The sequence below is a fragment of the Vombatus ursinus genome, unplaced genomic scaffold, assembly GCF_900497805.2.
Source record: "Vombatus ursinus unplaced genomic scaffold, bare-nosed wombat genome assembly UNPS02014961.1, whole genome shotgun sequence".
Taxonomy (NCBI): domain Eukaryota; kingdom Metazoa; phylum Chordata; class Mammalia; order Diprotodontia; family Vombatidae; genus Vombatus; species Vombatus ursinus.
The window spans coordinates 120,828-147,532 of NW_020954739.1; the positions used below are offsets into that span (position 1 = coordinate 120,828).

The 26,705-nt window shown below is 48.1% G+C and overlaps 1 protein-coding gene across 1 annotated transcript; it reads right to left on the bottom strand.

Moving 5' to 3' along the window:
• Positions 1–8,616: 8,616 nt before the first annotated feature.
• Positions 8,617–25,725, bottom strand: CNN2 (calponin 2). The gene is made up of 7 exons (XM_027845367.1): positions 25,546–25,725; positions 16,405–16,526; positions 15,542–15,608; positions 15,160–15,297; positions 13,513–13,629; positions 12,200–12,346; positions 8,617–10,011 (listed from the first exon to the last, which is right to left on the bottom strand). Exons 1-7 carry the CDS (start codon positions 25,606–25,608, stop codon positions 9,739–9,741), a joined length of 927 nt encoding a protein of 308 aa, XP_027701168.1. The 5' UTR covers positions 25,609–25,725; the 3' UTR covers positions 8,617–9,738.
• Between the last annotated feature and the right edge of the window lie 980 nt (positions 25,726–26,705).

Genomic DNA, 26,705 nt, shown 5'->3' on the forward strand with positions numbered 1-26,705 from the left:
TGCCTATAGGGCACAATGCAAACACAGACCTGGCACTGAGTCCCTCCACAGCCTGGACTCACCTACTTTCTGCAGTTTTATCTCATGCCTTCCCAACTTTTTTATTTCCCCCAAACTGGACCACTCCTCCCACATCTTACTCTCTTCCTGCCATCTCTCATCTTTGAACCTTTGCTTACACTGTAACCCCAGCCTGCAATGTACCCCCTCGAATTGAAATCCTTCCCTTCAAGGCCAGTCTCAGATGCCACCTCCTCCATGCAGCCTTCCCTGATGTCTGTCCCCCACCCTGACTCCCAACTAAATGCTCCTGGCTTCTGAGTTCAAATCTGGCCTCAGACACTTGCTAACTGTGTGACCCTGAGCAAGTCACTTCACCCTATTTGCCTCAGTTTCCTCATCTGTCAAATGAGCTGGAGAAGGAAATGGCAAACCACTCCAGTATCTCTGCCGAGAAAACCCCAAATAGGGTCACGAAGAGTCGAACATGCCTGAAACGACTCAACAACAACAACAAAAATGGGGATAATAACAACACCTACCTCATAGGGTTGTTGTGAGGACCAAATGAGATATTTACAAACCACCTGGCACATAGCAGGTACAATATAAATGCTTCCCTTCCCCTTTTCCCTTAGATGTATCCTAGCATTTTGTTTAGATCTTTCTTTTTGTTTGAATTTTTCCAATCATATTCTGCCTTTTATCAGTCATCTGTGTATATAATAAACCCATCCCCATTAGACTCTAAGCCTTTTCAATTGGGGATAAGAAGTACCTACCTTCCAGGGTTATTTCAAGGATCGAATGAGGTAATCATTGTAAAGTGCTTAGCTGGGCACATCAGAGGCATTATGTATATTAGTTATTACTATAATTGTAAATTATCGGGGCAGCTAGGTGGCGCAGTGATAGAGCATTGGCTCTATTAGGAGGACCTGAGTTCAAATCAGACCTCAGACACTTGATACTTACTAGCTGTGTGACCCTGGGCAAGTCACTTAACCCCACTACCTACCAAAAAGAAAAATAAATATATATATATATATATATATTGACAACAAACAACTTTGATATACTTTGAGAAACTCTGATCCTGTCAATGACTAAGTGTAGTTCTAGTATACTGTCAATGAAGCAGGCTGCCCACCTACTGACAGAGGTGATGAGCCCCGGGGCCAGAGGGAGCTGTACACCTTTTGGGACAGAGATATACCCTGAGAATATACATTTTGGACAGTCCTGTCCTGGCTGTACATTTTTTTTGGAGGGAATTGGGGTTAAGTGACTTGCCAAGGGGCCACATAGCTAGTAAATGTCTCAGGCTGGATTTGAACTCAGGTCCTCCTGACCCTACTTCTTGACCCTGTAGCTCCGTGACTTCTCCCCCTGCAAGTTCCTATGCCGGTGCTTGTGGACTTTCTCGCCCTAGGCCATTCCTCTGCCCCTGCGGCCCCCTCCTTCTGTTGGTGAGTTCTTCCCAATCTCCATTTTGAGGCAGGGTCCAGCAAGGCCATCCTTCATTCCTCTCCTGGCTCTGTTCTTGACTCTACAAAGTTATTTCTTCACCATGCCCTGACTGTATTTACAGCACCCTTCAATGGGTTGTTTTTCTTCACTAGAATGTAAGCCCCATGACGGCAGGGAGTATTTCACTTTTCTCAGCCCTCTGACTTATAGAGAGCCAGCCTGGGAGCCAGGAATTTGGTGCCACCCTTCATTGGTAAGGGTAATTCGCTCATCTGGGTGTTCCCATACCAATAATCCCAGGTTCGGTGTTCCTGGCTTGGAGGATTCTGATTCTCTTCCAAGTTCCTAGCAGTGGCTAGCACATAGTAGGCATTTAATAAATATTTGTTGAGGATTGATTGACCCTTGTGTCCCCACCCCTGAGGATGGTACCTTTGTACACAGTAGGTACTTCATAAGCACTTCTTGGGTTAAATAATAGCATGAATTTATATGACTCTTTAAGGTTTTACAAAATGAGCTACAGATGTTGTCTTCACAACAACCTTGGATGGTAGGTGCTATTGCTCTCCCCATTTTATAGATGAGGAAACTGAGGCAGACCAAGGTTAAGCGGCTTGCCCAGAGTCACACAGCTGCTAAGTGTCTGAGTCTGAATTTGAAATTGGGTTATGCTGAGGCCAGCCCAGCACGCCATCCGCTGCACCACTTAGCTGCCTCGAAATGTAGTTAAAGTGGAAACATTCTTTGCCGAATCATAAGTGGTCTCAGAGCTAGGAGGTCAGCCAGCCCCACTGACCTGTACAGGAGCAGGAATCCCCATTAAGGAGGAGATGAGTGGTCATTCTGCTTCTAGTTGAACATTCTGGTCCAGAGTTCAAGTCCATCAAGCTAGCAAACATTGCAAAGTCATCTTTGGAGGGGAGGGGCAGGGTGAGCCCTGAAGGAGAATGGCAGCTTGCCGTGGCCAAAGGCCAACCCAGCGGGCATCTGGGGAATGGCTAAAAGCTTTGGATGAGGGCTGTGTCCCTAGGGAGTGGTGGGTAAAGGAACTTAAGAGTTCAAGGAGGAGGAGGGGGAGGGAGTACTGGAGCCAGGAGGGTGGAGAAGGAAGCCTGGAATCTTCCTTTCTGAGGTTCTGCCAAAGGGAAGGAGGCTTTCAAGATCTAACCTAGCCCCACCTCTTTATTTTTATGGATGAAGAAACTGAGGCTGAAAGATTAGGCTAAAAGACTTCTCCAACGTCACACGGGTAGTAATAACACCAAGTCACAGTTAGTTTGGGAGCAGCTTCTGGGTGCAGGGGCTAGAGCCCTTACTTACTAGAGCCCTTACAGGCACTTTCTGTTGTGTTACCCTGGGCAAGTCACTTCACCCTGTTTGCCTCAGTTTTCTCATCTGTAAAATGAGCTAGAGAAAGAAATGGTAAATGATTCCAATATTTTTTTCAAAAAAAAAAACCAAACCCAAATGGGGTCACAAGGAGTTGAACACGACTGAATGACAAAGTTCTTCTCAGCTCAAAAATCTGTGATTCTGTAATCTTCTTACCAGGGTTGGGGGCAGAGTTTGGTAACTGAACCCTGCTGGGACCTTGCTGCCCCCCACACCTGGGCAGGACCCGGGCGCATCTTTCATTAAAACTGTTGTTCCTGTTCCTCCCAAACTTGGCTTTCACCTTTCAAAGGGTTCTCCTCACAAAAGTCCTCCAAGTCCAAGAATGATCATCCCTATTTTATAGGTAAGGAAACTGAGGTTCAGAGACATGAAATGACTTGTCCACAGGCATACAGCCAGGCTTTGAAGGATGGAATCATGGGACCTGAGTTTGAATCTCCTATCTGCCAGTTAAACACCTTCTGTCACCAACTTTGAGCAAATCCACTTAACTCCACTAGGCCTCCAAATGAAGAGGTTAGACTGGGTGGTCTCCGAGGGCTGCCAGCTTTGGATCCATGGGGAGCTTCTGAGGCTCTGGTTTTCCACCAGAGTGATAATGGGGTAGTATTGGGGCTATCAGAAGATCTATGGAAGGGTTCCAGCTCTGCTGTTTATGTGACCTTGGCCAGGTTACTTGTTTTCTCAAGACCTCAGTTTCCTCACCTGTAAAATGGAGAGTAAACCACCAAAAAAGATTTCTACCCCCAAATGGGCCAGATCTATTTCATAGGGTTGTTGGTTAGGACTTTGATGTGTAAATCTGTTCATTGGTGTTCATTCACTTTTCAGTCATGACTTTTCATGACCTCAATTGGGGTTTCATAGGCAAAGATGCTAGAGTGGTTTGCCATTTCTTTCTCCAGCTTATTTTACAGATGAGGAAACTGAGGCAAACAGGGTGAAGTGACTTGCCCAGGATCACACAGTTAGTGTCTGTAATACCTCTTACCAAGCTGGGGAGAACACACTCAGAGGGGTGCTAGTTTCTCTGGATATCTCTGTGGTTTCTGGTCAGGGCAGCTGGGTGAGGCAGTGAATAGAGTGCTGGGCCTAGAGTCAGGCCCCAAATGAGGTCACTTTTATACTTCAGATGAATTTTAAAAAACAGAGGTAACATTTGTGGTCTTAGTCAAGGTAATAATAAAAATTGACATAGTTAAAAGACAGGAGGGTGATGCTGAAAGGCATCATAGGTAATGAAATAACATCCATACTTCCTCTGTGTGTGTGTGTGTGTGTGTGTGTGTGTGTGTGTGTGTGTGTACCAAATGGATTGGCATCTAATAGTGTTATTGTTGTTCATTCATTTCTGTTGTGCCCAACTCTTCTTGACCCCATTTGGAGTTTTCTTGGCAGAGATGCTGGAGTGGTTTGTCATTTCCTTCTCCAGCCCATTTGACAGATGAGGAAACTGAGGCAAACAGGGTTGAGTGACTTGCCCAGGGTCACACAGCTAGTAAGTGTCTGAGGTCAGACTTGAACTCAGGTCTTCCTGACTGCAGGCCAGGCGCTCTAGCCTAGCTGCCCATGAAAAGATGGAAAGATAGAGGCTATCAAATCCCACATCCCACCTTCATTTTGCACATGAGGAAACTAAGGCAAAGAAAAGTAAAGTGACTTGCCCAAGATCATAAAAACTAGGAAGTGTTTGAAACAGGATTTGAACACAGGACTCAACATCCAGTATCCTAGATGTGGATCAGAATGGTGGCTCCAGTCCCGGCTTCATGGTTCAGATCCATTCCCTGGGTGGGTGGAGAAGGGGCCAGGGATCATAGAGGTAGGGTATTCCATCTCTGCAAATTGATGTCCTACTCATTATCTTCCAGCGTCCCCATTCAAAATCACCTCCTCCAGGAAGTATTCCCTGATTCCAAAGTTGGAAAGGCTTTTTATTTTTTTCCCTGCTTTTCTCTCAAAGCACTTTTGTAGTTTGGGGAGGGAGGCTGCTCATCCATGTCATCGTGTCCTTTAGGCCTGAATTTGTCGAGAGCCCAGGCCGGCCGTTGGCATCTTCAAGTTCTGTGGATTGTCTCTGTTTGCCCTAGGCTTTCACACCTGAGCCCCCAGCTCTGACCAAAGTTTCATTACACTCCAGTCAAAGGTCTGCACTTGAGGACCCAGAGGGACACATGTGGCCTCGAGGCCGCAGGTTCCCCACCACTGTTAGGTACTGTGAACCTTCTCCTTTATGTGACAATTATCCATGACCTTCCCCTGCCACCCTCCTAGCTTCCCGGAACCTCCAAGGTTGGGGGCTCCCTGTTCCTGGGGAATACAAGTTCTGCCGGATTCTCCCCAGGGAGAAAAATGCTAGGAATGGATGGACCCATTGACACAGGTGAGATAGAGTGGAAACGGCACCGAATGGGAAGTCAGAGAACCGAGGTTCAAATCCCAGCCTCGCTGTTCCCTGTGTGATCCTGGGCAAGTCTCAACCTTTCTAAGTGCTGACGCTTAGAACTTCTTCTGTTAAGAAAAAAGAAGAGGTTGGGGTGGATGACTGCTAAGACCCCTCCCAGCCCTAAGTCTAGGATGCCTGTGACTATATTTCTGTCACCTGTGTGTGTGTGTGTATATATATATATATATATATATATATATATATGTATGTATGTATGTATGTAGGTAGGTAGGTAGGTAGGTATAAAATGTATGTATGTATATACATATACACACATATGTATGTACGCGTATATATATATACGTGTGTGTTTGGCTATGGAAATTTATGAAGACTATGTTGAAAGACGTATGTAGGTCAGTGGAAGGAGTCCCCACATTGAGGAAATCAGGCTGCTAAAGCACTGAAATTGGAGTCAGGAGGATGAGTTCAAATCCTACCTCATATACTCAATAGCCGTATGGCTGGGTAAGTCATTTACCCTCTCTAAACCTCACTTTCCTCATTCGTTAAATGAGGATAATAGTAGCACCTCTCTCTCAGGGCTGTTGTGAGAAATGAATGAGATAACATATGAAAAGTGCTTTGCAAACCTTAAAGCACTATTATAGTACAAGGTGTCCCATAAGAAATGCACTAAGACTTTTGGGACACCCTGAATAATTGCAGTTTTATTATCAGAGATCCTTGAGGTTTTATTTGGGTTAGTATCATAGCTTCCTTCCTCCCTGATGTGTTTTTATAGGGTTAGGATCATATCTTATTTATTTCTAAGCTTCCTAAATATGATCTTTTATCACACAAGAGAGTTCAGCCTAACTATTCATATAGGAAAAACAAAGTGGATGAAGAATACCTATTGCCAATAATTTGACTATGAAAGGCAGCCTGGAGTAGAGAATAGAGAATCTATCACTTCTTCATCAAGTCTTGCCTTTGACACATACAGGCTGTATGACCCTAGACAGGTCACAACCTCTCAGTGCCCCCCTAATTCCCCCTTGTCCCCCAGGTCAGCTCTAAAATTATGAGCTGTAAAGCCAGTGTTGATTTGCACTGATAGGGAAGTTTCTCAACAGAAGCTTCTGCAGCTGATAAAAGCAAAGTTCCCTTTTAAAAAAAAAAAAGCCGTCTCATCAGTGCTCATATCTTGGAAAAACATTATAGACGGGCAGTGAGGTAGAGCTGGCCAAGAGGAGTAGAGTGGGCTGGGTGGCCTTTGGGAAATTACAAAGTCTTTTTAATGATGCCCCCAAGCTTCTCCCTGAAACAGGGGCTGACCTTTTTGTTATGAACCCTCTTCCAGTAGTGTCGTTGCAATTCCGTGAGTCACAAAACACCACAGACACCCAAGAATCGAAACTGAGGATCCTTCAGACTGTTGGAGTTTCATGGTGGGCATGAGCAAGCTGAAACATGCTGCAAACCAGGAGGAGAGCAGGGGAAGGCCCATTAAGGACGTCACCGGCAAAGTGTGTGACCAAGAAAGGGGGCCGGTTATGTAGTGAGAACGAGGGATGGGAGGTAGATGGCCTGTCTGCTGCGTTGTTCTCTTGATGCCCGGGGAACTCTAGAGAGAACCCCACCACAGTGGCTGGTGCCCCTCGAGAGAACTGATGGGAAGACACTGCCAAGTGTTGCAGGCGGGGACGCGATGACTGCTCCACGGAACCTCTCCCATCCAACCCCTTTTCTCTACTCACACAGCTACTACCTTAATTCAGGCATCGCCTCCTGCTTGGATTATTGCAACGACCACTTCATTGAGGCCAGCCTCAAATTTCTTCCCACTTCAGTCTGCCCTACACATTCCTGCCAACGTAATTTGACCATGTGACTCCCCTGTCAGCCAACTTCATGGGCTCCTCTAGATTCACATTTGCTCCTCTGTTTGGCATTTAATATTTCTATTAAATAAAAATTAAATATTTATAGCAGCTCTTTTTGTGGTGGCAAAAAATTGGAAATTGGAGGATGCCCATCAACTGGGGAATGGCTGAACAAGCTGTGATATATGAATGCAATGGAATAATATTGTGCTATAAGAAATGATGAGCAGGGACAGCTAGATGGCACAGTGGATAGAGTATCAGCCCTGGAGTCAGGAGGACCTGAGTTCGAATCTGACCTCAGACCAAACACTTGACACTTACTAGCTGTGTGACCCTGGGCAAGTCACTTAACCCCAATTGCCTAAAAAGAAAAAAGAAAAAAATAAAAGAAATGATGAGCAGAAGGATTTCAGAAAAACCTGGAAAGATTTGTACAAACTGATACAAAGTGAAATGGGCAGAACCAGGAGAACATTGTACACAGCAACATTGTGTGATGATCAGCTATGACAGACTTAGCTCTTCTCAGCAATACAGTGATCTGAGACAATTCCAAAGGACTATGATGGAAAATGCTATTCACATCCAGAGGAAGGACTGAGGGATCCTGAATGCAGATCAGAGCATCCTATTTTCACTTTATTTTTTTCGTGGTTTTGTTCCTTTTGGTCTGTTTCTTCTTTCACAATTGAGTAATAAGGAAATGTATTTTACATGATTACACATATATAACCTATATAAAATTGCTTACTGTCTTAGGAAGAGGGGAAGGAGGGAGAAGAATTTGGGACTTAAAATTTTGTAAAAATGAATGCTAAAAATTGTCTTTACACATAATTGGAAAAAAATAAAACCCCTCACAACCTGACCACGGTCTATCTTTCCAACACCACTGGTTGTAAATACCCCTTCCCTGCTCTGCAGTCCTGCTAAGCTACCCTTCTCTCTCTCCCCTGCCTGGAATACCCTGCTTCCTCACCTCTGGCTCATTCTCTCTCTCTCTGTGCAGCTTCACCTTATACATGAAGCCTTCATTGGCAGGGAATTTAATGATCCTGTATGTGTGTGTAAAATATAACTAGGTATTTGTTACCTTTATGTTTATTCTGTAATACATGTTTATAGGCTTGCAAGTGAAGATTGTCTCAATCACTGTACTTGTCTCCCCGGCACTTGGCACATCGTAGGCATTTAATGAAGGATTGTTGATTGACTGATTGGGGTCTGTCTCTCAGTGAGTATGCCTGAGCCTGTAACCAGCAGGTGTTTAATAAATGTTTGCTGAATGAACGAACTAAAGGGAACAAGCCGGGGTGGGGGGTCCATTGTTCACCAGGACACCCACTCAGCCCCAGAAACAGACCTTTAACTCCCACTGTGTACCCAGCAGGATCCACTGGCCAGGACTCCCCGGGACCTCCCCGTTCATACCTTGCCCAGACTCCTTGAGCATCAGACACTACCTTCATCTTCATTTCTTAAACAAAGAATGTGTTTATTGTCTGTGTTCCCACATCACCGTTTCACATTATTTCCAGGTCCTTCTCCCAGACCCCAAGGGCTGATGGGATGACTCTCCCAGTAAAGCCCCCTGACCCAGGCTGACCTGGCCCAGGCCACCAAGGGCACTGTGCAGTGTTGAAGAAGGAAGGCAGCTGATCCAGTCTGAAAAAGGGGCTTTGCCAGGTGGGGGGGGGGGGGGAGGGAAGGGGGAGGGGCCCAGGAGACTCAGTCCCTCGGCTGTGATGGGGCTCAGACAGAGAGGATTGGAGCTGCTAGCTTCCACCTTTAGAAATTCAAAGTATCTTTTGTTTGGAGTCTTTCTTTTTACATTAAGTTAAAACCAGAGTCTGGTCCCTTACTGTGTTAAGGAGGTTTTAGGCTGAAGGGGAGGCTGGAGCTCACCTGGAAGGGGTGCCCCCTGCTCCTGTGGAAAAGGGCATGAGTGGAGGAGAAGGAAAGGAAGCTGCCACTCTTGCCCCTCCCCCCCCTTAGAAGAACTTTATTTTTCAACATCTTTTGTAGTTGGTGAGGAAACCACCAGCCAACCTCATAAGCAGGAAGAAGGAAGCTCGCCATTGACAGGAAACCCTATGGTGGCCCTGTTTTCTTCCTCCTCCCGCCCAACCTTCATCCTCAGGGCCCAGGTTCAACCCAAAGCGGGTCAGGAAGACATGCAGAGACAGCGAGGCCTGGTCTAGGGCAAGGGTGTGGATGTGAGGGGATGAGAAGGATTCCCACTTCACAATCCCCCAAGCCCACACACACACCCCTAGTGAGAAGCCCTTGGCTCTCTCCTGCCTTCTCTGCTCAGGAGATGAGGCATTCAAATACACAGAACCATACAACATCAGTGCTGGAGGGGACACCTTAGGCAGCCAGTCCTGGCCCCCTCATCTGACAAATAGATAAGCTGAGGCCCAGAGATGGGTAGAGACTTGCCCAGGGTCACAGGGCGAGTCAAAGAGACAGCTCAGACGGGAACAAAATTCCCCCAGCATAAGACAAAAAATCAGAAAGCACAAGAGGGTGATAATAAGGAAAAAGGGGAGGATGAGGGAGGGGAGAGGAGATTGGGAGGGGCCCTGGGTCTCAATACCCTTCCTCTTCCCGGTAATAGTGGTACTCAGGTGGCTCCACAGTGCTAGGGCTGTCACCTGGGCCCGCCCCTGGCCCATCTCCAGTGGGACCTTGGGGACAGTACTTGGGATCATAGATCTGTCGCCCCAGCCCGAACACCTGCCCACTTTGGTTGGCACCCTGGGTATAACCCATCTGCAGAGACATGGAGGTGTTGTCACACTTGTCTGTGCCCATCTTGGTGTCATAGATGTGCCGCCTGGTGCCTGGGGCTGTCATGCCAACCTGGAAGGAGGATGGGGAAGGGAATTCAGGCTCTGCAATCCTGGGACTCCCCCAGGTCCTTGTCTATCTGGACCCTCTCCAGCCCGGCCCCCGGCCTTAGCCAGCACACTCCATCTGCTGGGAGCCATGGGTCAGGCCCGGGTCCTAACTCCATCCCTGACTCACTAAAGTTCCTCATGATCCAGCTCCTTGCCACCTTTCCACGCTTTACTTCACTTTCTAGCTATATCCAGTGATACCGGCCTCCCTGCAGTTCTTCCAACCAGACATGACATCTCCTCTCTACATGCATTTGTATAGGCTGTCCCCCACGCCTGCTGTGCTTTCTCTTCTCTCCCTTCTGGCTCTTCCAAGACTCTCCTCAAATCTTACCTTCTGCAGGAAGCCTTTCTCTGACCCGTCTTTCTGGCCCCCAAGTCTTCACCGCCTCCCCCACCAGTGCCTTTCCTGCTGAGAGTGCCTTCTACCTGATCTGCTTATATCTTGAATGTACGGCATTATTTACATATCTCCTCCATTAGAACATAAGCTCTCTGAGGGGAGGGACCTTTTTTTTTTTGCCTTTCTTTGTCTTCCAATCTCTTAGCACAGTGTAAATAATTAATAAATGCTTATTGACTGTCTGATTTATTAATTGAGGTCCCTCCCAAATCTGACCCTCTGTGCTCCAAGGTTCCCCTGCTCCTTCCCCCGATGCAGCTCTGATATTCTATGTTCACACTTTGGAAATTCTGAGTTCTAAGGCCCTTCCTGAGGTGGTACAGTGGCTAGGCACTAGACTTGCAGGGGGAAAGACCCCAGTTCCAATCCTGCCTTTGACACTAGCTGTGTGACCCTGGGCAAGTCACTGAACCTTCTTAGTTTCCTCATCTGTAAGATTAGCGTAATGCTAGCACCAACCTCACAGATTGTTGTGAGGATCGAATGAGAGGATATATGTCAGGTGCTTAAAGCACAAGTAAATACGAGCTATTATTATTCCTGCTGTTCTATGTTTTATGGACTCTACTAGTTTTAAAATACTGTGTTCTAAAACCTATTCCAGTTCTGATATTCTCTATTTTGTGTTCTAAGGGCCCTTCTGACATCCTGTGTTCTAAAGGCCCTCCCAGCTCTGACATTCTGGATTCTAAGGGCCCTCCCAGCTCTGACATTCTCTGTTCTAAGGGCCCTCCCAGCCCTGACATTGTCTGTTCCAAGGACCTTCCCAGCTCCGACATTCTAGGGGTCAATAATAAGCTGACACAAATATAGCACTTTATGAGTTATCGCTTTCATTATCTCATTGGCATTTCAGGGCAATGCCTTATGAGGTAGGCAGTAGTGCAAGTTATTATCATACTTATTTTCCTGATGTGGAAACTAAGGCCCAGATGAGACAGTGACAGAGGCAAGGCTCACCCCCAGACCTCGTAGCCCTGAATTCAGATCAGCGCGCTCCTAAGTTCTGGTTGTCTAAGTGAGCTCCTGGATGCTTTGCTCAGTTACCTGGTAACTGAGGGGTTTGAGCCCACCTGTTGGGTGTAGAGTGAGCCCTACCCCCCCACTTCAAGAAACAAAAGCTGGAGGGAGTGGCTGGCTGGCATCAAAGAACCAGCTCTAACCAGCCCAGCAGGCTTAGAGAACTCGGCTTTATTCCCGCCCTAACCTGCATCCCTTCTTAAAGGGACAGGAACCAGTTTGGAAGCCTCGGGCTTCAGCCCCGGCTCCCCCGCCATGAATAGGACCCGAGGCCAGAAAGCTCCAATGAATTCTTACGGTAACAGAATGTCAGAGCTGGAAGACACCTTAGGGAGTTTCTAGTCTAACTCCTTCATTGCACAGATGAGAAAACTGGGGCACAGAGAGGGGAAGGGGCTTTATGAAAGCCCCGTAGTAAGTAAATAAAGAGCACAACTAGGTCCTCTGACTTTAGATCCAACTCTTTTGCTGACTTCATGGTCATCTTCTCCAAGACCAGCTGCTGCCTTCATTTTACAACCCAGGGTCACACAGCTAATCCAAATCACAGTGAAGACCCCAAATTCAGGGCTCTTTGCATGCCAGTGTTCCTTCTAAAGTCCAGAGAGGAGACCTCTGAGCCTATCCTGGAACCTGGGTCTTCCAGCTACCAGTGCCCTAACCATTGTACCGCTCTACCTGTGGTGCTCCTCTCTTTCATTTCAGAGTCCTAGATGTTCCCACTCACCTGACTGGCACACTTGTTGGTCCCCATCTGCAGACTGATAGTTGAGTGGTCCATAGGGGCCAGAATTTGGTTCTTAGGGTCATACAGGTGTCTCCGGGTACCATAGGCTGTCATGCCTGACTGGCTGGCGCATTTATTGGTGCCCATCTGTGGTCAGAAGGAAGTAGGGTCATTAGGGTACCAGTGGGCCATCATCTGCTGCCTGGAAACTAGGGCTCAGGCTCTTAGCTGAAGCCCTGAGAGCTTGTCTCCCACACAAGAGCCCTGCTTAACCCCCTGTAACTTCTATGGGTTTCCTACTTGGGTAGAATTCCCAGGAGAGGGAAGGTACCTGACTTTCAGACAGGGTCTGGCCAGAACAAAATGGGGAAGTCATCCAGGTATGTCTCCTGGGCAGCATGTCCAGCATCCCCCTGTGCTCTCTCCCCTCTCCTCTCCTCTCCCCTCCCTTCTCCTTCTCTTCCTTCTCCTTCTTCTTCTCCTCTCTCTCTCTCTCTCTCTGACACACACACACACACACACACACACACTTACTTGACAACACCATTTGTACCTTCCACTGAAAATCTCCCAACCTAATTTCCCTGGGTACCATCTAACCTCAGCCTGGGTAGCTATCCCCTTCACGTTCTCCCAGAATACTCCCCTCATTCCTCTTGGAGCATTACATCCATCTCTCTTCCCCTGTGAAGCATCCTCCTTACTCTCTCCTTCTGAATATTTCCCTGCTTCATCTCCCTTTTCTCTATTCTTTGTACCATCACCCTCAGGGCTCCCAGGAATCACACTGTCCTTCTCTCCTGTTACTGGGAAGGAACATTTCTGATAAACTCCTTCCCTTCACATATTCTCTCTCTCAAAGGGAAACTTGAATTTTCAGGGAGCAATGCTGAACTCAAAAGAATGACCAGCCAATCATGGCATTTCAGGTGCTATGGGTGAGATTTGGAAGTGGAAGTGGGGGAGAAGAGTGGCTTTCTTTGGACCTTTCAAATTCACCCAGGCTCCTAAAGATGAGAAATCAGACCAAAGTTTACAAGACCAAGGAATGAGGAAGGAAATGGGGCCATTGGGCCACCTAGAGATTGGTGATGGCTCCGTTCAGGATAAGCAGAACTGAGCAGCCAGGCCCAATGCCATCTGGATTCCTGGGCCCATGTCCCCAAGCCCTGCTCCCTCTAAGACTGGGAGAGGGGGTGCCAGACTGGGGAGACTTGGACAACACACATCCAGCTCTTCTCTCTGGCCTAGGAGCCTCACCCTGAGGACAAGCATCCAGGGTGAAGGTGCTTCAGGCTAGCCCCATCTCGTACCTGGAGGCCAATAACACACTGCCCAGCCTTCAACTTGGCGTCATCAAAGTTTCGCTCTTGCTTCTCTGAGTACTTGACCCCAATGTCCACGCCACTCTGTAGCCCTTTTGTCTTGGCCTGGCCAGGAGGAACAAAGATGAAGAAGAGAGATTAGGAAAGGGTGATTAGGGGAGATTGAGCCCCTGAAAGCTCCAACCTCAGAGCCCAAAATAGTCCTGCTCCACCATCTCCACCACCTGCATCTCCTGCTCCCAGCTCAGTAAAAGTAGGAAGAGGACCAAATGATGGGAGCTGCTCTTCCTTCTTCAACATTCTGCCTTCTAATCCTAGAACACAGCACGTCAGAGCCAGGAAAGACTTTGGAACACAGAACGCAGAATATTAGAGTTGAAAAAACTTTAAGATGTGGAATATTAAGATCAAGAGAGACCTTAGAAAACAGGGCACAGAAGGTTAAAGCTGAAAGGACCTCAATGTAGAACATCACAAGTGAGAGGGCCTTGAGAACACAGAATGTCATGGGTATCCTGTGTCAGATTGCTTGCTGTAATGGGGAGAGGGGAAGGAAGGAAAGGAGGGAGAAAAATTTGGAACTCAAAATCTTACAAAAGTGAATGTTGAAAACTATCTTTACATGTAATTGGAAAAAATAAAATACTATTTACTAAATATATATATACGCATTATATATTATTCTATATACATATATTCTATGTATATGTGATATATACATATATGTTTGTGTATATATAGATATATGTGTGTACAATGTATAGTATATATTATATAATACATAATTATTATATATATATATTCAAATAATGGAAGGAACCTTAGAATATAGGACACAGAATGTCAGAGCTGAGAGGGCCCCTAGATGTTCTATGTTCTAAGGGCCATCTCAGTTCCGACATTCTGTATCTTGTATTCTAAGGCTCCTTCCAGATCTGAATTTCTATTCTAAGGGACCTTAGAATGTCTGAGTTAAGCAGATCCTTAAAACACAGAACATAGAATTCTAGCACTAGAACATTCCTGAAAAGCCATCTTTCATCTTCCTTTTCTTTTCTTTTTTTTTTGCTCCAAGGCTAACATAGAAATATATTTTACATGACCTCACATGTATAATGGATCTCATATTGCTTGCCTTCTCAATGGGTGGGAGAGGGGCTGGAAGGAGGGAGAGAATTTGGAACTCAAAATTTTTAAAATGAATTAAAACTTTTTTAAAAGACCATCTAATTCAATGATGTTGATTCTCTTCAACTTAATTTAATTCAATAAACACAAGCCTTCTGAGCATCAAACCCTGTCCTAGGTGCTGAGGGAGAGACTGACATTAGAACAAGACAAGGTCCTAGATTTCAAAGCATTTACAGTCCGGTCAGGAAGATAGGATGACCACATAGGTAAGTAGAGCATCCATAGATAATACGCAATCAGATTATTGAGACCCAGAGGGATGAAATAAATTATCCAAGGTCACACAGCAAGTTGTTGGCAGATATGGGACCACAGCCGACAGTTTTCCCCAGTCCAGGACTTTTTGTCCCTTGGAAACTCGTAGGATCCCCATTTTCTAGAGCAGGGAACAAAGACAGAACCCATTCAGACCCAGATGTATGCTCCCCTGAAGGGGTGTCTTACCTTGCCAGCCAGGGCCAGAAGTGACACTTGAACCTGGGTCATATTCCCACTTTCAAAGAGGTCATTGGCTTCAAAGAGATCCACAGGGTTCATGCCATAGTTGACCATGGCCTTGATGAAATTGGAGAGATTCTCCAGCTGATCACGAAGGGGAAGAGGCAGAAGATAAGAAACAGAACTGAGCTGAGTTCTGGGGCTCCCTGTGTGAGTGTTTGAGCCTGCCCCTCCCCTTCTGATTCTCTGCCCTTCTACTGTGGCACACTGGGGGCTAAGCTAGGGGCCTGGAAGATCCTTCATTGGAGGGGGGAAGGGGAGTGTCAGGACAAGGGATGGGGTTACCAGTCCCTCTCTTTCCCCTGGGTATACCCCAGGACCATCTCACCTGATGCCAGTTCTGTTGTGAGCGATTAATCTTGGGCACGGAGCCAGGCTGCAGTTTGTTCATGAGACTGGAGGGATAGTACCAGGGGAGGGGTAAAAGGGAAGGAGGAATAGTGATCATATTAATGCCCGTCCCAGCAGGCACTAATGTTATTTAAGGGCCCTCCCAGCTCTGACATCCTGTGTTCTAAGGGCCCTCCCAGCTCTGACATCCAGGGTTCTAAGGGCCTTCTCAGTTCTGACATCCCAGGTTCTAAGGGCTCTCCCAGCTCTGACAGCCGGGGTTTTAAGGGCCTTCTCAGTTCTGACATCCTGGGTTCTAAGGGCTCTCCCTGCTCTGATATCCTGTGTTCTAAGAGCCTTCCCAGCCTGATATCCTGTGTTCTAAGAGCCCTCCCAGTTCTGACATTCTGTGTTCTAAGGGCCCTCCCAACTCTGACATCTGGGGTTCTAAGGGCCTTCTCAGTTCTGACATCCTGGGTTCTAAGGGCCCTCCCAACTCTGACATCCGGGGTTCTAAGGGCCTTCTCAGTTCTGACATCCTGGGTTCTAAGGGTCCTCCCAGCTCTGACATTCCATGTTCTAAGGCCCTCCTATCTATGACAGTTTGTGTTTTAAAGGCCCTCCCAGCTCTAACTTTCTCTTCTCTGCTCCAAAGTCCCTTCCAACTCTGATGTTTCTATAGCTCTGACATTGTTCTAGGCCTGATGAGTCTACAAATTCTAGGTCAGAGGTAGGCCAGACCTTGAGTTGCAGATCCCTCTCCAAGGCACCCTATCATCTAGAGTAGAGATGGAGGCACCGGGGCTCCTCCCTGAATCCCTCCTCTGTCCCTCCAACACCTCAGCCCCAGTGCTTACTCACGTGCATAGGATGACGCCATCTTTGAGTCCCTTCTGGAAGTCTGGCCCAATGCTGAGTTCGGTGAGACCCTCGATCCAGCCCCTCAGCTCGCCTTCCATCTGTGGGTCATACTTAGACTGGAGCTAAGAAGAAAGGCCCAGGCCATACTGTTAGGACTATACCTGGCCCTAGAGCATGGGGAAAAGTTAGGCTGGAAGCTTGAGACTCCCGGACCATCCTTGGCAGGAGGCTCAGGTAAGTCCCAACCATTTAGGGTCTCAGTTTCCCCATTTGTAAAATGAAGGGATTGGATTACATGATCTACAAAGTCCCTTATAGTTCTAAATTTTACGTTCCTATTAACACCAAGTCATTCCTGCCCCGGCTCCAAATTTTTCTACTAGCCTAATAATGTTCTTGGGTAAAATCCATTGGATTTAGAGTCAAAGGATCCAGGTTCAAATTCTGTCTCTGTTACATACTTCCCTTCCCCCTCCCGCCTATCACCCAAAACAATGTATTAAAACTCTCTGCGCCTCACTTTTCTCCTATGTCAAATGAGAGGTCCAGATCAGATGATCTCTAATACAAAATCTTTCCATTCATTTCAGTAAACATTTATTAAGCACCTACTGTGTGCCAGGCACTGTGCTAAGCCCATACGATATAAGAGACAGTTCAGTACAGGGGAAAGGAGGCTGAATCCGGAGGGCCTGGATACCAATCCCAGCTTACTACCTGGGTCACTTTGGACAAGCCCTTTAATCTCCCTGGGTCCACATTTCCTCATCCTTCGAATGAAGGGTGTGGACCAGATGGTGTCTGAGGTCTCTTCCTGCTCTAAATTTATGATTAGTCCAAGTGCAGCTGCCCCCTTCAGCTGTCATCGGCCTATTGTCTCATTACACAAACGAAACTGAGAAAGGGAGAGGGGGAAGAGGGCGGAGAGGGCTTCCTGGAGGAAGTGGCCTCTGAATTGAGCCTTGCCTAGAGACGAGGACTGAAAGATGGGCAGGTGGGGAGAGAAAGCATGTTTCCCTTGATATGGTGGACAACTGGTCCTAATGCTTGGAGGCCAGAAGCACAGAATTTGGGGTGTTGTTAGTAGTTCAACTGGACTGCAATATAGAGAGTTTGAAGGACAGCAGTGTAGAATAAGTCAGAAAGAGAGACAGCAGCCAGATTCTAGAGTGCTGTAAATCCCAGGCTAGGGGGTTTGTAGTCTCTCCTAGAGGCAACAATAGGGAGCCATTGAAGGTTTTTGAGTAGGGGAGTTAACACGGTCAGAGCTGTGGCTTAGGAAGATCATTTTGGCATCAAGAAAAAGACTGAAAAGAGGAGGACCAATTAGGAGGCTGTTATGGTAGACTTGAGGACAGATGATCAAACTCTGGACGAGGGTGATGGTTGTGGAGAGATGGATGGGAGAGATGTTGTGGAATCAATGTCGTTTTCCACTTTGCTTAGAGAAAGCCCAGGCTGCCTGGTTACCCAGCGTCAGGAGATATGGGGGCAAATAGTAGTTTTGCTATTATTCTGCGGGGGATGGGGGCCGAGTCACCACCCCCCTGGCCTCAGCTTCCTCATCTGTCCAATGAGGGGGGGTTGGATGAGATAATCCTGAAGTTCCCCTCCAGCTCCATATCCCGTGACCTCAAAGCGACGAATACTCATAAAGATTCCTTGTACGCCTGTACTTCTCCACTCTTTACAAAGTCCTTTCAGACTTGCCGAACACGTCCGTGTCCATTTTTTTCCTCTCATTCAGTGGCTCAGGACAGGACAAGGATGAGATTATTCCGCCCATTTTACAGATGAGAAAATCAACGCTCAGAGAAGGGAGTAGGGGAAGTGATCTGATCAAGGTCACAAAGCTAATTAGTGGCAGAGGAAGAAGAAGGAGAGGCAGCTGAGTGGAAACAGCATCAGAATCTAGACCCCTGGAAGCTCAATGCTGGAAGGGGCCTCCCAGTACTTCCTAGTATGCCCAAAGAGTAAAATGGAGTCAGTCAGTCAGTCAGTCAATAAGCATTACTTAATCAGTCGCTATGATTGAGGCACTGCGCTAAGCACTGAGGAAACAAAGGCAAAAAAAAAAAAGTGAGTTTTTGTCTTTGTACGTCCAGTGCCTAGTATAATGCCCAGCACAGAGCCACAGCTTGAGAAAAAAAAAAAAAGCTTGCTGAATCGAATGAAACGGGAACTTCCTCTGTAATGTCCGGGATAAGTGATCATTCAGCACCTACTTGAATACCTCCAAAGACAGGGAACTCTCTACCTGCAGAGGGATTCTATTCCAACTTTTAGACAATACTGTTAGGAAACTTTTCTTCCAAAGAGTCAAAATCTGGCTCTCTGAAGCCACTTCTCTTAGTTCAATCAAGCAATCAACCAACCAAGATGAATTTTTGGAGTGCGTCCTGCCTTTGATCCCTGCTCCCCGCGGAACACATAGAACTGGAACTCTCCGGCCTTGGGGTTCAAGCCTTGTAGGCCTTGCTATACTGACACCAGCCATGGCGTGGGGGCTGTAGACTGAGGAACCCTTCTGAGTGTGAGGTGCGCTGGATGGCCGCTCTAGCGCCTTCCAACGAGAGACAAGGGAACCGGATCCGATAATTGCTAGGTAGAGACTTGTTCCTGAATCTCCAGACCCCTACCCCTCCCATATATTCCACCATACCATGGGGAAGCTTTGACTGGCCCATGGCAAAGCAATCCGCTCCCGAGATTACCTGAGTATGTGGGCATGTGCCTGGCCTTGAGGAGAAAGTAGCATCTGAGACTCAAGGGTGGAGTAGGGGCCCTGAAGGAGCAGGGGAGGAGGCAGTGCTCCCGAAATGGGCCCTGCTTCCTGATCCCCACACACAAAAAAGCTAAGAAAGCAGGACTTAGGCCTGAAGCCTAGCAACACAAAAGCAAGCTAGGTTCCAGGATCTACCTGATAACCCCTGGACTATGCAGCTCAGATGGCACGGAGGGAGGGGGCCCAGGGACACTGATGCCACTGACCCTGGGGGGGGCAGGGCAGGAGGGGCATGACGGGGTGGAGGAAAGAATAATGGCCTTGGAATCTTTTGAATTCTGCCATCTGTAAAATGGGGATAATAACAACACCTGGGTTGTGGTGAGGCTGAAATTAGATAATAATTGTAAAGCGCTTAGCATATTGCCTAGTGCATAGTAGGTGCTATATAAATGTTAGCTGTTATTTATCACCTGCGTGACCTTGAGCAAGTATCTAAAGTCTTCCAAGCCTTAGTTTCTTCCCCTGAAAAAAGAATCAGTTGGACCAGAAGACCTTTGAATTCCCTCTTCTAAAGCTAGTATGTATCTGAGATCATATTAGACAGGAGGTCTTCCTAACTATAGGCCCAGCACTCTCTCCATCTACTAAGGCAATACAAACTGGGTCAAGAGTCCTGGATTCGAGTCCTGACTCAGCGACTAACTCCGTGTGATTCAGGGACAGCCTTTTCTCCCTGGGCCTCAGCAGTTCCCCTCTGTAAAATGGAGAGATTGGACCGGACAGTATCTTCGTTCCATTTCCAGTTCAATGTCTTTCCACGTCTCACCCGGAGTAGGTCTTTCTCAATTTTTCAGCTAGAAAATCAAGGGGGTTGGATTAGTTGGCCTCTAAGATCCCTTTTCAGCTCACCGTCTATAATCCTGGGCCTCAGTTTCCTTCTCTGTAAAATGATGGTGTTGAACTACATGGCTGGTAAAGCTTCTCCAGCTATTAAAACTGATTTTTTTTTCTTCCAAATGAGTTAATTATTAATCACAAACCCCAGGAAAAGAAAGGAATGAGGAGGGGGATGTTTTGGGGTGGTCTGTAGGTCCTCTCTGCTTCCCTCTGACTCCCCTTAGTACTCAACCCAGATTTTTGGATCAAAATCATAGCGCACGCGCGCACGTATGCGTGCACACATACACACATATATATATGTGTTAGAGAGAGGGAGCGCACCTTTATGGTTTACAAAACTCTTTACATACATTAGCAATTTGATAATGTGAAGGAGATGGAAGAATTGTTGTTATGAAATAAGGAAAATGAGGAAAGGGAAGAAAAGGGAAGTAACTTGTCCAAAGTCATACAACTAATACTAAGTGGTAGAGATAGAATTCAAACTCAGGTCACCTCTCACTCTGAGTTTGGTAACCTTTCCATTAAATTATATTGACTTCTTTTTCTCCTCTGACACTGCAGTGCAGTGCAGACCCTCATCACCTCATGCCTGGATCATTGCAATAGGCTCTGGTGGGGAGGTCTGCCTGCCTCAGGTCTCTCCCCATTCCATCCATCCTCCATTCAAAAGTCAAAGTAGCTTTCCTAAAGGTTGGACCACCTCACCCCCCTACTCAATAATATCCAGTGGCTTCCAATCACCTCTAGAATCAAATATACATCTCACACCTATCAGATTGGCTAATATAACAGAGAAGGAAAATGATAAATGTTGGAGAAGATATGGGAAAATTGGAACACTCATGCATTGTTGGTGGAGTTGTGAACTGATCCTACCATTCTGGTGAGTAATTTGGAACTATACCCAAAGGGCTATAAAGGGCTGTGCATACCCTTTGATCCAGCAATATCACTACTAGGTCTGTATCCCAAAGAGATCATAAAAAAGGGAAAAGGACCTACATGTACAAAAAAATATTTATAGCAGCTCTTTTTGTGGTGGCAAAGAATTGGAAACTGAGGGGATGTCCATCAATTGAGGAATGCCTGAACAAGTTGTGGTATATGCCTGACTTCCCAGGCAGCTCAAATCTTTCCTTCCACAGGGATGCCTCCTTCTAGTATCTTCCCTCTGGGATTATCTTCCATTTACAAGGCATGTACTTTGTACGAATATAACCATTTGCATGTTGTCTATCCCATTAGACAGTGAGCTCCTTGAGGGCAGGGATTATGTTTTTGCCTTCCCTGGCATCCCTGAGCTTAGTACAGTGCCTGCACATAGTAACCACTAAATGAATGCTAGCTGAGTCACTGGCTGACTGACTTCTCCCCCTCCTGGGCTTGCAATAGACCCAGGATTCTCTGGACAAACCCACAGAAGGAAGATTGGATCCTGCCCCCCTCCAGACACGCAAAGGTGGATTGTGATCCCTTTGAGCGAGGCCGCAGCCTTCCCGCTCCCATCTCCCCAAAGGAATCAGGAAAGGGGAGAAGGCTGAGGGAGGGCTAAAGATTTGCTCTAGGGTGTTGGAGGAGGTGGGGGCGGGGAGGACTTGGACAGCACACAGCTGGAGTGGCCACTTCTGGCCGTGGCACCAGACGCAACATCCCTTCCTCCTGTCCAAACCACAGACCCCACTCCAAGATTCTGAGACAACCTCCCTTGGGCCCTTGGACCAGCAGCCAGTCTTTCTCCCTCTTTGGGATGGGTTTGTCCCTTTGTGTCACAGCATCTCACCGTTGGAAGGGACCTCTGAAGTCATCTACTGAATTAGACTCCCCTTCACACCTTGCCTGACAAGTGGTCATCGAGCCTTTGCTTGAAGACCCCCAGAGGAAGAGAACCCTGAACTCTGGGGCTGGTGGTTTGGGTCCTGGGCTAGGCGCCTTCTCCTCGGGGCTCCCAGCTATTCCTACACCAGCTGCCTGCCCTTCCCCCCCTCCCCAGAAGCCCCAGGCTTGCTTCTTGGGACCCATTTCTCCATCTCCTCCCCCTCCCCACATCACCTCCAGGATCCTCAGGCTTTCTCCCTGGGATCAGACCCGCCCGCAGATTCTTTTGTCACCGCAAAATGCCAAGAATGTGCTGGCTATTTTCTTTGCAAATGAACAGCAGCTGTTCCCAGAGGTTTCAACTCTACTGCCAGTAGCCTGACAGGCTCCATCAAAGCCATTCTGGAGGGGCTGGCTGGGCTGACCAAGTGGGCAGGGACACCAGAGTCCAGGACCACTCCCTGGCCAAGTAGCCCTGAAACCAGCCTCAGTGGGCTTCTTGTCCCAAGCAAGAGAAGCTGAAGGATGAGAGAATTTAGGGCTGGAAGTGATCTTACAGTCTTCATCGAGTCCTGCCTGCTCTTTTATCCAGAGGAACCAGAGGCTCAGAAAGGTTAATCAATTTGCTTAAGGTTGCACAGCCAGTCAGTGGAAGAGCTGGGATTTGAACCCGGGTTTTCCAGTTCCAAGCTGGGGAAGTCCCATTGAGAAGCTGAAAGTCTCCTTCTGTTGAAGGGGTAAGAGTGAGACTCTTCTTGGGCCATTAAGTAGGAGTTCTGCCCAGGTCAAGCTAGCCCCCTCTCCTTGTCCCTCCTCCTCCCCTCAGTACAGATTGTTGAGAGCATCCTCTGGAGAAAAGATGATGGAGTAGAAGGGGTTCTCCAAATAGCTGTTGACTCAGGGAACACCTAGTTCACCACCCCAAATCTTCTATTACACCATATAAATAGTTCAGCCTGCCTCAAATATCTCAGCCTGCTATTTGAGACACCCCACATCTTTCGCGACGATGTGCCTTTGACGGCCTCCCCTCTCCATTTCTGCCCCACTCCCTAACTCCTGTCCTTCAAGGTCTCCCTCAGGTACCACTGCCTTCAGGCAGCCTTCTCTGTTCCCCCTCATCTGGAAGGAACTCTTCCGCCTCACCGGACCATGTCTGTCTTTCTCCCTTTCCCAAAGGACCTAGCCCCTCTCACCTCATGTAGTAGCAATGTGTCTCAGTCTGCTCTCACCCCACCCCCACCCCAGATTGGGAACTTCCCCCCAAACGGCAATGGGCCGTTATTAAGTCTGTTGTCCCATATGGCCTAGTGTCATCTTTGAAAGGTTGGCTCCAAGGAGGGTGTGGGGGCAGCTCAGTAGGTTCTAAGCAGGTTGTTCTGTTGCATCTTAAGAACTCATGTCTCCACCATAGCTTGGAGCACCTTGAGCATCATTTTCTAGAAGATTCCATACAATTGGGAGTACAGCTAAGCCTTTGACCTCTGTCCTAACTGACGATACTTTCCAGAGGCTAATGAAATATAAGAGAAAATTAGATTTCTAAAATGTCCAAGTGGGAAGGGATCTTAGGACATAGAACGTCAGAGGTGGAAAGGACCTTAGAACATAGAATGTCAGAGCTAAGAGAGAATTTAGAACATTGCGGGTGACCTTATAACACTGAATGCCAGAGCTGGAAGGGACCTTAGAACATAAAATGTCAAAGCTGGAAGAGAACTTAGAACACCAGATGTGGGCCTAGGAGGGACCTTAGAACACAGAAGGTCAGAGCTGAAAGAAAACAACATCTTTACTTTACCCAAGAGCAAATCGAGGTGGAGGTGAGGAGCCATTTGCTCAGGCCTAATCTACCCTCCCACCCAAGTCCCTGGCTTTATACTCCTCTTGTATTCTGGAGGCTAAGAAAGGTCTGCGTGGCACCTCTTGCCTCTTCCCCAACATTAGTCACACTCTTCAGGGTGGGAAGAAATAGCCCATTGAAATTAGATTGTTTCTATGGTGCCTGAAAGGGAGAAGAGTTCAGCCTTGTCCTCGATGTTTCCTGTGGGCAGCCAGCAGGGGCAGGCATGTCCAAGCAGGCTGTTGGGGCTCCCCCAACCCTCAGGCTGGCGTGTGGGGCCTTGCAGGGCTCTGCCAACAGCTATGTTGCCACATTCCGTGGTGCCACTTGAGATGCCCATTCCTGACTCAACCCCAGCCATGGAGGTGGGGCATGATGCAATCCCAGAATGCACCTCAACCAGGCCTCTCCTGAATTCCCAAATGGCTCAACATGTAGGTGTGTGTCCATTCATATGGCTGGCAGAGTACTGCCTGAGACACCAAGGTCCCTGGTTGGACATTTGATTGGAGAGTGGAAATCAAAAGACCACTCCTTTTCTGTTCCCCCCCCAAAGGATATCCACAAGGAGCCATAGACTAGGAATCAGGAGGACTAGGTTCTAATCCCACCTTTTCCAATTCGGGAGCAAGCCCCAGCCTCAGTTTCCTAGCCTGTAAAATGAGGCAGTTGGAATTGATGATTTCTAAGGTCCCTTCTAGTTCTAAACTTCTGTATCCTAGGGTTCCCAGCTCTGAAATTTTATAACCTCCTCCTTTCTGGAGGGCTAGGGTTGTGGAATTTGAGGTTTGGGAATTATAGAGCCCAAACCGAGGCCCAGAAAGGGGAGGTTAGGATAGGAGGGAAAAGGCAGAGAGAGAAGCTCTGGGTAAGTTTAGAATGAGACGCCCTCTGAGTCTCCACCCTACCCCACTCCTGTCCCTTTAAATTTCAAGGAAGAGATGGGGAAGGAGCAGGAGGCTTCTGTCTAAGAAGCGGTGGCTAACTCCACCCACCTCCACTTCCTCTTTTTGAACCCCCTCTTCTCCTCCCCTCCCCCCTTAAGGTGGCCAGCAGGTGCAGGCTTTGGCTAAGGGAAATTCCTCCTCACACCCCCCACCCCCACCCCCAACAAATACAAACACACACCCTTATATAGAGCTGAGCCAAACGGAAATTATTGTAGGGTAGCTCGGGAGGGCAGGGTGGGGCACCAGCCACCAGACATCTCAGCCCTAGAGATCTGATAGGATGAGAACCTTCTCCCCCAGTTCCTATATCTACGTACGTGCTCCTCTCCCCCCCACCCCATCCATTCTCTAGCCTCGGGATAGGATCCTGATAGTTAGACACGCAAGGACCTCAGAGACCAAGTATTTCACCTAGCTTCATTTGAGTGATTGGAATACTGAGATCGTGGCCCAAAGAAGGGAAGGAAGTTGCCTAGGGTCACACAGCGAGTTAGCCTTCTCTAATTCCTCTTAGATGGAATTGGGGAGCTGGGGAACAAGAAATGCCTCAGAGAGGGGTCTCAACTTGAGACGTGGATACATGGGTGGATGGGGAGGGTTCTGGGGAAGTTGAAAACCTCTTTCCTGGAAGGGGGAGAGTGGGAATCCAAATGGGTCTGATATGAGAGTACTGCCCATAACAAACCAGATCCCCCTCCAGAAGATGCTTGGGGTGGCAGGAGGCTCCTCTGGGAAGAGCCAGGAGGAGGGAGAAATTGGCCAGAAGGTACCCCCAGGTCATCCCGAGCTCCGCTACTCCCCAAACCCGGCAGGGGTAGCCCCGCCAAGGGATAGCAATCCTCTCCCACCAGCCCCCCTCCCCTTCTCTCCATCCTTGTCTGGGGTCCTCCTCCGCCACTCACCCGGTTCTTGACCTCGGCCGACAGGCCGTAGGACGGGCCCTTGTTGAACTGAGTGGAGCTCATGGCGTGGCCGGGTCAGGCCGGAGGTGACTGACTGACAGGCCGGGAGCGGACGGGAGCCGACGGGACGGGCTGGATGGGACAGGACAGACGAAAAGACGCTCTCTCGCCTCTTTCTCGGCTCCAGAGTTAGGGACCCGGCCACGCCCCCGGCCGCGGATTGGTCGCGAGTGGAAATGCCCTTATAAGGGCCGAACGCTTCGAATTCCTGCGGGGTGGGAGCTTCCTGAACCCCCCTACCGGCGCCCCAGCCGCCCCTCTGCCCCCTGCCTCCGGGGCGCCCGGCCCGGACCCCTCCCCTTTCTGTCTTTGTGCAACTGCCGCCCCCACGCCCCCAACCCCTAGTGATGGAGTCACATCGGAACCGACCTGGACTCCCAGGGCTCGGGACCCTGGCCAGGGGCACTCCTACGGACGCCAGGACTTAACATACACTCAGGCAGACTGACACCTTGGACACACACCCAAGGGACATCCGTAGGCACATGACCACACAGAGGCATGGGCAGATGGACACACACACACATCCAGCCAGAGCATTTATACAGGAACACACCTGGATGGGCACCGAGGGACAAACTTGGATGGGCATTTCTAGGCAGAGTGATTGACATATCTGAATGGGCCCTAACAGACGCATCTGGATGGACTGATGAAGGGCACATCCAGTGATAAACACACGTTTGGACAGACACCAACAGACACACCTGGTTGGATGCTGCAGTGCATGCACGTGAACACACACACACACACACACACACACACACACACCTAGTTCCATGCATGCACACTCGGCAGAAACCTGAACACAATGACTGGATACACAGACCCAGACTTAAAACACCCAGCCAACCAGACTGCCTTGAAGACACAGCCAAACACCTGGAAAGAAGGAAACGCACAAGATATCTGCACAGATGTAAACCTTGGATGACCAGATCAGATACAGATCTGGTGTAGGGGTGGTGTGTGTACAGAGAAAGGTACATACTCCTACAGCTGTCCTCCCATGCAATTTACCTCCTGCTGTGTGTTAATCTCTCATTGTTTCAGGTGTGGGAACCTTGTCTCCCCAAGTGAAAAAAGCCAGGGCTATCCCT